The following is an 11,812-nucleotide window of genomic DNA, read 5'->3' as shown; positions in this document are numbered from 1 at the left end:
AACAACTATAAAACGCGGGCCCAAGTTCTACATCCAATGGAAAATGTAAATTCATTCCAAAGTTTTTGTTCCAACTCTGCTGCTGCTGCAAAAAAGGGAGAGTGAGTATGCAGCTTCACAACGACTACCTGAACACCCTGGGCCTGATCCAAAGAATAGGCATGATTAAGGGATGCTTTGGTAAAACTTTAACCTTAACAGTGCTTTTGTCCTCCACAAGGTTACAGATGAAGATTTCATTTCCAAAACGCTACTTCCACAAATTGTTCACGTGTTTACTGTTCTCAGACTTTTTATTCATAGATTTTAGATGTTTATGGAAAAATATATACATATATTTTTTTACAAAATGCTATATATCCATTGTTTAGTTGGAATGGAATGTTCGTATTGCTGTATATTTGACTGTGATATGTGGTTGTCTCACCTAGCCATCTGCTTAAGTTGAATGCACTTACTGTAAATCGCTCCGATAAGAGGATTTGATGAATGACTAAAATGTCAAATGTAAATTTCAAATTAATTTATTGATTTTTATTTTTTATTAAATAAATGTCGATGTCACAAATGTAGAATTTGTAAATGTCTTTATTAAAGATGTAGTTATTTGTTACATTTGACTGTGTAAAACCTAGCAGTACTACTTCTTTGAGAATGAGGTGGATATATAGAATTTTGCAAAAAAACATGATTATTTGTCTTTCTGAAATGAAACCATCAAGTTATAGATTTTAAACAAATATATTTCTGTCATTGAACAACCCCATGCCATGATTAGATCTTGGAGAAAAAAAACTCACCAATCTCTTTCAAAATGTCTTTAAACAATAAAAGCTCATTTACCAACATTTCTGAAAATTGATATATAGCATTTTGGTATGAAACTCTTCATATTAACACAGGCCTGAATTAAAGTCGCTGTAAAACATATTCATGTAGGCCAAGTCATATGCAGTAGCCATCTCTTTTTGGAACACTGTAAGCAGCCCTACATGGATCAGTTCACAGCAAATTCTATATTTTCCTATGGCATTAATACAAGTCAGATAGGAAGGGTCAGATAAGAAGGGTGTCACTTCTGATTGGCCAGTATGTCAAAGACTCATGACATTCACCAAACCCAAAGTCAAACCAAATGAATCTTCTGAATTAGCCCTTTAACAATGCTGCCACCAAGTGAGACATACTGTATGTCCCCTTCAGATGTAGCAATACATACTGTATTTGCTGTTGCTACACCTACTCTCCAGCATTTGGATGTTTTTCAACTGTGGCATGGCTATTGTCAAATATAATAAGAAGCAACTTACATTACAGCAGCACCATACTGTTTAAATATATTAATGTTCAAGGCTCAAGCAGTATTTTACTTCTATCCAGAACAATTGTAAATATGGCACTGAGCTTACTTCCCTGTACTATACAATGAAAGGCACAATGTCACCTGTCTTACTTTAATGTGCTGTGATTTTTGCCTTTCCTATAATCTCGCTGTCTCAGAATCAAAGAATGTCCTAATTAGTGCCATTTAAAAGGACTTCATGACGTCTTTTGATGTAATATTACTGTCTGTCCCAATTAGCTGTGCACTTGTCAACCTCATTTTGTTATGATGTCTGAGTAGAAGAGGCATGCACTGTTGGCAACATAGATCTTTCTGCAAAACGTACCCCACTCTGTGTAGTATGTTAGCCTGCTTAGTGTATGTTGTTAAGCCACAGAAATTAAGTGTATGTATGTGTGTTTGATAAATACAGTATAATATCATTAAATGTTCTTTTTGTGCAGTGTTTGGTGATTCTTAAACATTTGCATGAATCCCTCTGAAGAATGCAAAATATACCAATCGAATGAAAAGTTACCTAGATCACAATAGTGTACTTTTAATGTCAAATTAGAAATGCCCTCTATTGGGAATAAATGTCACCCTTACTTATCTGTCATCCTTACTTAACCCCCACACATTGTTTCTGCTGTTCTCTAGCTGCACTCTAGCTGGTAGGTAGTCAACAGTAGTCCTCTCAACCTGTGGGGGGAAACGGTTTTACTTAACCCCTAAACTATCTTTTGTGGCTTTTTCCACCAAGATGGCTATAAAAGCCAATCGTTTTTTTCTTTCCATTCTTTTCAGGACATTTGTCCTGAACATTGCAAATATTACAGATATTACAGAAATGTAATGAATGATTCAGATCAATTGAAAATGTAACCTTCATTTCACTTCAGTACTTTGATAATTGTTATACTTGTATTTGTGTTAGACCCTTATGCAGTAAATAGGTGAATGAAAGCAAACTGTAAGATGAAAACTAACACATAGGAGCAGAAATTTGAGAAATATCTGAAGTCGAAAACTATCCTAAAAATATTACATGCTACCTGTAGTGACTACATTTGAGGGGTGACAAGGTTATCCTAAGGACTACGGTGCCATTATTCACATTAGGCTGGAATTTACATAATCTAAGGCTGACACCTAGTGGCAATAGATGTAATGACTCATCAATCGAACGTAAACAAACCTAGGTACGTACGGATACCTAGTTATGAGCATCCTCTCATGCCAGCTGACTCGAGAGCTATCAATATATATGTGAAAACATTTCCAGTTACCTGAAAGCATTTCACAGGAAAAAAAATTGGTAACATATTTCAGCAATAATTTGCAGATTGCTAATTGAGCCATGCTTCCACGTTACACGTGATATGAGTACGTAAATCAACATTCAACCAATCAGCTTCTGCTCTTCAAACAGGAAGTTGTGTGCATGTTTACGACGTTATTTTCTTCTCAGCGACTTGCTTTTTTCATCCCAAAAAGGCATCTTTCCACCTTCAGTTTGCAAAATGAAACAAAACTCAAATGTTCCAGCTTTCCTCACCAAGCTTTGGACTCTTGTGGAGGATTCTGATACGAATGAATTTATTTGTTGGAGTCAGGTAAATGAAATTGCCCCGCTGAGCGTACCAGAGCTAGCTAGCGAGTAAGCGCTAGCACTGCAGGGTGTGAAACGAACGAGTTCGCCAGCTAACGTTTGCGATTTATCATCTGTTGCCTCATAGACCGAGTTATAGTATTTATTCCTAGTCTTAAATGCAGGTGTCACTGGTACGCTTCAAGAAGCATCATTTTGTTTTGCTACTGATGTCAAAGAATTTGCTATTGTTGTCCGTGTTTGCTAAAGCTTGCATAGTAGCCTCCGCTACAACCCTCCCCCCAGAAGCTAACGTTATAGCTAGCTAGTGTTATTTTAAACATCTGTTTGAATGTTGGCTAGTGTCCTTATAAGAGCACATCAATAAGCATTCCGTCAGGCAAGAAAGTCCATGCACTGTTTAGTTCCTGAAATATAGCACAAATACATTCCCTTTAGTGGAAGTAGTTGTTGACATTGCAGTCTCATAACTATAATAATGTTTTGTTTTCTAGGAGGGTAACAGTTTCCTCGTCATGAACGAACAGCGATTTGCCAAGGAGATCCTTCCCAAGTTCTTCAAACACAACAACATGGCCAGCTTTGTCAGACAGCTAAATATGTGTAAGTCAGCTATTCTGTAAACATAGCTGCTCAGCTGTTCTAGTGGAATGCCCCCTGTGCAGCTGTCTAATGGGTGGTCTCTCTGCAGATGGATTTCGCAAAGTGATGCACATTGACACAGGCATAGTGAAGCAAGAGCGTGATGGACCAGTTGAATTCCAGCATCCTTACTTTAAACATGGGCAGGATGACTTGCTGGAAAACATCAAAAGAAAGGTGAGACCATCGTAGGGAAACAAACATATAATGGTAAACACATAAATGACCTATATCAGTAAGTGGTCAAACTGAATAAGGTAGACATTGTGTGATGGGCATATATTTTTTCTTCAGGTTTCTAATGCAAGACCAGAGGATACTAAGATCAAACAGGAAGACCTGTCCAATATTTTGGCCAGTGTTCAGAATGTTCATGGAAAACAAGAAAGCATTGATTCCCGACTCAACACATTGAAAAGGTATGCAAACTACCATGCCCTGGCAATTAAATGGGGGTATAAAATTAGTAGTGAAATGTTGGTTTGGAGATGATACTATGCTGATGCTTGAATTTCTGTTTACAGAGATAATGAAGGTCTATGGAGGGAAATATCAGACCTGAGACAGAAGCACTCCCAACAGCAGCAAATCATTAAGAAGGTGCAGTAAAACGTTCTTCACCCCAAATTACTTCACATATTCAGTGGAAATTGAATTGGAAACAAATTTCTCACAATAAAACAGCGTAACCATTGAATGCATAATTGTCCTTAAGGCTATAAAAGTTGAATCTAACTTTGCTTGTTGTGGTCTTTGTTCATTGCAGTTGATACAATTCATTGTCACATTCGTACAGAAGAACCGGATTATGGGTTTAAAACGCAAACGGTAAGCCTTCATAGTACAACAATTCTTCCACCGAATGAGATCATCGATTACGAAACATTAATACATTTTACTTCTCGATCACCATTTTTCAGACCTATTCTACTGAACAACAATGGAAAGAAGCCTAAATACATCCATGAAATCTACGATGAACCTCCTCTGGAGCACAACAAAGTATGTGTAGAGGTCTGAAGGGATTTACCTCCTTATGTAAGGTATACATGGGGATGTCCATCCATTCAGACATCACACTAATGATACTAGCAAATACACTAGATATATATTTTTTTCTTGACAAGATTAAGGCAGGATCATTGCCCAGGAAAATTGCTTAAATTGTGAGTCAATGAAACTTGACATTGTCAGGGGGGAATTTTCCAATATGAGTTTATAATGTTATTTCAATGAAAAGCATTCTAAAAATGTATATTCTGAGCCCTCTCCCAGCCCTCTGTCAGTGGTTTGAAGAACGCTGATCTTACTGATGATGTTGTCATCTGTGACATAACTGACGACGATACAGAGATCACAGAGGGCCCCTCAATAATGGATCAATCGTAAGTCAACATCTACATTTTTGTTTCATGTATATTTCCGTCTGTGCCATCTGTCCTCATGCCTGTTCACCTCTCCTTCATTCTTAGGGGGGATGTAGAAATTGTTGAGATCTTCGACAGCAATACTGTGTCACAGACAGATGGCGCTGACAATCCAGGCCAGACCAACTCTTTGGTATTCGAACCAGAAGAGACCACCATAAGCACATATGATAGCCTTCCAACCAGCAGCGTCTTGCAACTCAACAAACCATCAGGCTTGAGCCTGGAGGATCCCATGAAGATGATGGACTCAATCCTCAATGAGAGTGGAGCTATTTCTCAGAATATCAACCTCCTCGGAAAGTAAGTGGACTTGACTTCCTTTACCTTCGTGGTCCGTAGTTCCTGAAGAACTTGAAAAGGCTCTCACAATATGTCCCATATTACTGGGTAGCATTTTTGCATTACTAAGGATATATAGGCCTATGGAATTTGTTTCAGCTTACAGTTAATAAGAAGCATCCATATGTTTTAACAGGGTTGAGCTAATGGACTACTTGGACAGCATTGACTGCAGTTTGGAAGACTTTCAGGCTATGTTGTACGGGAAGCAGTTCAGCATTGATCCAGATATTTTAGAGGTATGCTTTTCATTTTTAAATGTAACCGGGAAGTTGATAGGCCACAGAGGTTTATCTTAATGACATTTCATACAAAATGTTACTTTTACTCAGTTCTATGATTCCTCTTCAGTTTTTCAGTTCAAATTGCCCTGTGAACTTGCAAGATTTCAGCATCTGCACAGCTTAAGTGAGTCCTGTCAAACAGGCAATACACAAGTTGATAGTGAGGCTCTGTTTACCTGCTTCCCCTCTCTTTACTCAACGTCAAGCCTTCCTGTCTGAATTATTTTGTTACTGAATTAATTTCACTCAATTATGTAATCTTTAGGAGAGTGGTGGTTCCAAAGGAAATGTAGGGCTGCTATCCAAAGGAGGCAAGTCTGGTGTCTCTGCAGAAAAGCAGCTGGTCCAGTACACGTCCTGCCCTCTGCTGGCCTTCCTGGATGGCTGCACCCCTTTGGCCCCAGAGCCAGACAGCAGCATAGCCACAGAACTGGGAGACAGCCTGCTGCAGCCCAGCACTGAGGTACCCACAGACCTCCTGGAGCCAGATGAGGAGCCTCCACGGAGCTCCCTGATCCGCCTAGAGCCCCTGACTGAGGCAGAGGCCACGCTTTTCTACCTGTGTGAACTCAACCCAGAAGGGAGCGCCACTGACTCGACACAGCTGGAGATTTAACCAAGGAACAGAAAAAACGCAATGATTTACTGTATTTATTTCCTTGTATCTTTTGGTACATTTAGGTCAAAAGTAAGACATTCCATAATGTAGCTGTTGATATGGTTTCTCCACTATTTCCACTAGCAGTTGAAGGTAAACCCTGATTAAAAAAAAGGCTGCAATTTTGTTTCACTGTATTATTGATAGGTTAATGATCACATCAATCTTTAAATGAAAAAAACAAGTGCCTGCATATTTCCTTGTCCTAGAACTACAGTGCTCAGCATTTCAAATACTGCAGTCTGGTGTGTATTATAAGGTGTCTGTGATTTTGCCTATCCTGTGAGATTCACTGTTAAGCTTCACAATGACATTCAAATAAAGTGTATTTTCATTCTGAATGCAGTATAATGAAGTGGCAAAATTCAAGAAAAAGCATGGTTTGCCTTGGGTTACAATGCACTTTAATACATATCGAAAGGCTAAAACTATTCTGGAGAAATGGGAGTTGACATGTATCTTGTCTGCTAGAAACACTTAATACACCTTAAATTATGCTAACGCATCTACAAAATAACTTATCCACTGTTTGAACATCAGTATTTTATCTTTAGAAGATACTTATGATTTGCACTAGTTAACACAAGGTACATAAAAATGGTCTTATTTGACCTATTACAAGATGTGCAAGTTGCTCAAAAGGTAAAGCTGCAGGTTAGCAATCGGGGCGGATATTCTGAAAAGGAAACCACAGCAACATTAAGATTTACATGATGGTAGATTAGCCTGTAATATCATGCTCACTGATGGAAATGAACCTAGGATAACAATGTTAGCTAATATCTGGAACCCTGCATTTCTTCTACATATGCCTAACTTAAAGTGAAGGAAAGTGTAGCATAAACAAAGCAGTCTTACCCATTTTGTAACAAATTAAGTTCTTTCTGAATGTCCTATCCAGATCCGATTACAGTTGAGGAACAGTCCTCCCTTCTTTAACTGACCACATGTCCACTGACCATCTCCCCAAGCCCCAACAACCTTTACAACCCCAAATCTGCAAAAGTAATCTTCATTCTTTAAATTGTACAATAGGATAAAAACAGTGGATAACACATGTACTCAATACTTGCATGCATGCCGTTTGTTAAAAACAAAAAGGGTGGGTGGGTTATCCACGGGGAATACACACAGCTTGTTCACCTTATACAATTTTGAATAGTCACGATCATGAGCAAATGATTGCGCCCCCCCTTTAATTCTTTAGCTCATCAGTCAAAGTCTCGATTGACCAGGACCAGTGGGGCAGCCAGGGTCCACACATACAGGGCAATGCAGATCCAGCTGGAGGAGATCTTCACCCACACAGAGGGCCACTTGCTGGTCATTGTCTCATAGCTGGAGTCGGGGCTGGGGAAATCAAAAACAGACCTTTTAAAATGAGTGACCTGTGTATATGTTCACAATATTCAATACATAAGCAGCAGACTCATTATTGCCTAATTCTCATGTATAAGACCAGATCAACCAGGGAGAGTGAGAGATACATACCTGTACCAGTTGGTGAGGGTCATCATGATGTAGAGGGAGGCCAGGAAGAGCATGAAATGGAAGAAGGAGTAGCTGTAGGTGACTCCGTCCTTCTCGTTGTCCACGGCCCGGTTCTCGCCATCTTCCACGTCAAAGTTCTCAGGGTGGGGGCCATCCTCGATCAGTGCAGACTCGTCACTGGTCAGAGTCAGTTTGTTCACTTGGGTGTTGGAGGAGTTGCGGACGCTAGAGGAATGAATGGATAACTTGTTATTGTTACGGTCAATGGCAACTACACGAAGCTGGTAAAAAAAGATATATATATTTTACCTTTATTTAACTAGGCAAGTCAGTTAAGAACAAATTCTTATTTTCAATGACGGCCTAGGAACAGTGAGTTAACTGCCTTGTTCAGGGGCAGAACAACATATTTTTACCTTGTCAGCTAGGGGATTCGATCTTGCAACCTTTCGGTTACTAGTCCAACGCTCTAACCACTAGGCTACCTGATGATAAAATAACATTAGCAGTTCCTTCTTATAGGAAACTGCAGACAGTTGGAGTTTAACCTGTTTTCTACCTTGAGTATAGAACACACATCAGGAACAGGACCAGCCCCACAATGCCCTGGGCATCCCACCACTGAACAACAGGATGGTCCTTGCCAGCTGGGGTGGTGTTGTTGAGGCCAATGATACCCAGCAAGCTTGGGTTGCATTTCCTGTCTGTGGATGGCAAAAACCAATAGATTCACTCAAGTTGTCTTGATGAAGAGCTAGCCACTGATTGGTGTATTGAAAAGGGAGACACTGGCTCATTAAAATCCTCACCTGGCTCATTGGTCATGGCAGACCAGGTGAGATACATGGTGTACAGAGTCACAATGGAAGACTGCAGCAACCCGGACCTTGGCTGGGACTCCTGTTGAGAAAAGGGGTGAGATAACACAGACATGTAAATGTCTTAGAACATATTATAATGACATGTGTATTATATAACATCCTGAAGGTTTTAGGGATACAACATGGAGTGTAGGTGACATGCTGGTCCAATGCACTTCCTTACCTGAATCTGTGGCAGGATGGACATGACTGAGGCTCCCACACACAGCAGCATGTTGACAGTGATGAAGGCCTTGTTCTCAGTGCAGCCGTCAGTGTGGGTGTAGTAGACGTAGAACATGACCAGAGACACAAGGGACAGGATGTAGTTGATGGTTGTAGCAGACAGCAGAGCTGCAAGGGAGGAATGACACAATGGTTATTTCTGGACAATGGGGACAGAGGTTAGAGGAGAGTAGACGCTGAAGACTGCTTTAACTCAACCTGTCACCATTTCCACAAGGTATTCTCAAAGAGAAGCTCACATCGAGTCCCATACCTGCATACCAGCAGCGAGAGTTGCCCTCCTCCATTTTCTCCACCCAGGACTCATTCCAGGAGTGGGCAAAGTCAATCAGCAGGACCAGCTGGATCAGGATGAAGCAAAAAGCTCCAGCCATTCCTATGTAGAACCAAACTATGGGAGAGAAGGGCAATGTGTGAACTACTTTCAAAGAGCTGCAGGATCTGCTAATATTTCCATGAGACAGAAAAATATATTAGAATGAAAAGGGGCGTTACCAGTTGTGAAGGCACCCTCTGGAATGAAAAATGCACCGGTGGTAATGGCAGTCGCAGCAGCAAACTTGAAGAACCAAAACCTAAAAGAAAGCATTAGTATTTTAACTGTCTGACTTTTTGTTTTAACTTCCTTATAAACAGATACCCTTATTTATTAATTATCTTCCTGCCTTGCAGTTTTTAAGCTTACTGATATCATCATTATCTATTATGATTATAAATAATAATAATAAATAAGACTTGCTGTGCCATTTTTACCCGTTGTGTACTGCAGCTCTAGGATCCTGGCTACTCTTGACCTTGACCATAAGGAGGGAGAAGAGCAGGAAGAACATGGCCATGCCAAAGCAGACACGGTACACAGCCTTGTAGCCAACCAAGACATCACAGTTGACATGACCCTGCACACCTGGGATTGATGTACCCATCCCCCCATCACAGAATCCTGGAATCTGCAAGAGCCAAGATGCACAGGTAATTAGTCAGGTGAATAGAAAAATTGATAGAATTAGAGGTCACTGAGCGCACAAAACATTATGAACACGTGCTCTTTCCATGACACACTGACCAGGTGAATCCAGGTTAAAGCTATGATCCCTTATTGAGGTCACTTGTTAAATCCCCTTCAAATCAGTGTACATGAAGGGGAGGAAACAGATTAAAGAAGGATTTTTCAGCCTCGAGACAAGATATACGTGCCTTTGAACAGGGTATGGTAGTAGGTGCCAGGAGCATCGGTTCAAGTGTACATGTTGTACATCAAACATATAACATAGTTTGGTACCTTCTTGAGTTGCTCTTCCATCCCTGGCATTAGCATGATGCATGCGATGCCCACACCCAAAAGGAGGAAGAAGGCATAGATAAGTCGGGTGACAGTGGAGTTATTCCCACTGGGGCAGCATCTGCACAGCAGGCAGGGGGCAGTGCCACACAGGCAGGGGATCTACAGGGAAGACAACATTATTAATCAATTAGCTAATACTACAACCACTAAACTGATGGTGACAGAATTATGCATCTGCCTAGCTACCACTGAATGGTTGAACAAATGGAATAATGGTACCAAGTCAACAGGTAATTCATTCATTGATCAAAGTTAATCAATCCATCTAGGGTTAACATAACACCAACACTGTTGTTTTTGACAAGTTGCTAACTATTATGGAAACCAAATCCCTGCCAACAGAGATCTGGCCATGGCTGGTGTCAAACCTAATCAAGTGGATACCAATGTGGAAGAGAAAGACCAAACAGCTAACGTTACACTTTCAGCTTAAACGGTTTCAGGAATAGTATTAGTATAACCAAATAGAAAAAAACAGACCTATGCCTGTTATTGTCTCTACATGAACTTAGTCTATTTTCAGGACGCACATTTCGCAATTCACTACTGGGCTAACGTTAAGTGGAGACGTCATAGCTGTAGCTGTTATCTGACATTTGACTCTGCTTTGACTGCGACGGTGTTGCAATATTTCCAAGTACTGGTAGTTAGCTTAGCTATCAATGACAAAGTGGCTAACTATCTAGTTAGCTTTCACATAAGGCTACATTGCTGTGTAATATCGAAAATGTCAAACGTAGACGGTAGAGAGAGCGCAATCGTTAATTTGAATAAAACATGGTCGGGGTCGAACTGTCAAACCCCAAATAGTTATGACGGTTGTTTGACAAATAAAATAATACCTTTTCAATCGTTTGCGTTCATGTTTTGGAAATATTATCACAGGCCAATTGATTTCATTAAAAAGGCAATGCGCCAATCCCGACAGCTGAACAGGGAGGAACCACCCTGGCTTGCCTTTGTTGTTGCGCATTTGCTACAGTAGGTTAGCAACTGAGCTAGCGAAGCTATCTCGGAAGAAATTGTTGATTCGGCCCTTTTGTTTTTTATAACTGGATATGATGTCCACTTTTATTTTAATTAAGAAAATACTTACCCAACTCGCCATGGAGCACAGTCCAAGAACGGCCCCCATGGTGTTTTTCTGAAATACGACTTCTCCGTGACAAAATATGGATGCTTCTCGTCTGTTTACGATCTCTTCTTCTTCAATGAGGTTTATCCGCGGTTGGCATCCAATAAATGATGCATTACCGCCACCTACTAGACTGGAGTATAACTCCCTTACACTTTGCTTAAAAACAAATAAATATAGTACCGGTCAAACATTTGGACACACATTCAAGGGTTTTTCTTATTTGACTATTTTCTGCATTGTAGAATAATAGTGAAGACATAAAAACGAGGAAGTTACACATATGGTATTTTTATTTTACCTTTATTTAACTAGTCAAGTCAGTTAAGAACAAATTCTTATTTTCAATGATAGCCTAGGAACAGTGGGTTAACTGCCTTGTTCAGGGGCAGAACGACAGATTTTTCCTTGTCAGCTCAGGGATTCAATCTTGCAACCTTTCGGTTAGT

General features: G+C 40.2%; 2 protein-coding genes across 2 annotated transcripts; one reads left to right on the top strand and one right to left on the bottom strand.

The window, feature by feature from the left end:
- The first annotated feature begins 2,741 nt into the window (after positions 1-2,741).
- Positions 2,742-6,630, top strand: LOC129825064 (heat shock factor protein 2-like). The gene is made up of 11 exons (XM_055884815.1): positions 2,742-2,940; positions 3,431-3,539; positions 3,628-3,755; positions 3,873-3,997; positions 4,103-4,178; positions 4,345-4,406; positions 4,499-4,580; positions 4,854-4,963; positions 5,051-5,308; positions 5,484-5,586; positions 5,897-6,630. The coding sequence occupies exons 1-11, from the start codon at positions 2,848-2,850 to the stop codon at positions 6,245-6,247; spliced, it is 1,497 nt and encodes a 498-aa protein (XP_055740790.1). The 5' UTR covers positions 2,742-2,847; the 3' UTR covers positions 6,248-6,630.
- LOC129825065 (serine incorporator 1-like) lies at positions 6,268-11,448 on the bottom strand. Its single transcript, XM_055884816.1, has 10 exons — positions 11,325-11,448; positions 10,166-10,327; positions 9,640-9,833; positions 9,382-9,461; positions 9,140-9,277; positions 8,825-8,994; positions 8,590-8,680; positions 8,340-8,484; positions 7,781-8,005; positions 6,268-7,639 (listed from the first exon to the last, which is right to left on the bottom strand). The coding sequence occupies exons 1-10, from the start codon at positions 11,361-11,363 to the stop codon at positions 7,501-7,503; spliced, it is 1,383 nt and encodes a 460-aa protein (XP_055740791.1). The 5' UTR covers positions 11,364-11,448; the 3' UTR covers positions 6,268-7,500.
- Positions 11,449-11,812: the final 364 nt, after the last annotated feature.

This window comes from Salvelinus fontinalis, chromosome 27 (genome assembly GCF_029448725.1).
Source record: "Salvelinus fontinalis isolate EN_2023a chromosome 27, ASM2944872v1, whole genome shotgun sequence".
Classification (NCBI taxonomy): Eukaryota; Metazoa; Chordata; class Actinopteri; order Salmoniformes; family Salmonidae; genus Salvelinus; species Salvelinus fontinalis.
Note: the sequence above shows the minus strand (reverse complement) of the source record. Positions and strands in the feature narration are given on the sequence as shown.

Bases quoted from the DNA above. Each gene is read 5' to 3' on its own strand.
- LOC129825064 (XM_055884815.1), top strand. From the start codon at position 2,848: ATGAAACAAAACTCAAATGTTCCAGCTTTCCTCACCAAGCTTTGGACT. The intron at 3,998-4,102 runs GTATGCAAACTA...TTCTGTTTACAG, and splicing joins CGACTCAACACATTGAAAAG to AGATAATGAAGGTCTATGGA. The intron at 4,179-4,344 runs GTGCAGTAAAAC...TGTTCATTGCAG, and splicing joins AGCAGCAAATCATTAAGAAG to TTGATACAATTCATTGTCAC.
- LOC129825065 (XM_055884816.1), bottom strand. From the start codon at position 11,363: ATGGGGGCCGTTCTTGGACTGTGCTCCATGGCGAGTTGG. The intron at 9,462-9,639 runs GTAAAAATGGCA...GCTTTCTTTTAG, and splicing joins AGAGCTGCAGTACACAACGG to GTTTTGGTTCTTCAAGTTTG. The intron at 7,640-7,780 runs GTATGTATCTCT...TGATTTCCCCAG, and splicing joins ACCCTCACCAACTGGTACAG to CCCCGACTCCAGCTATGAGA.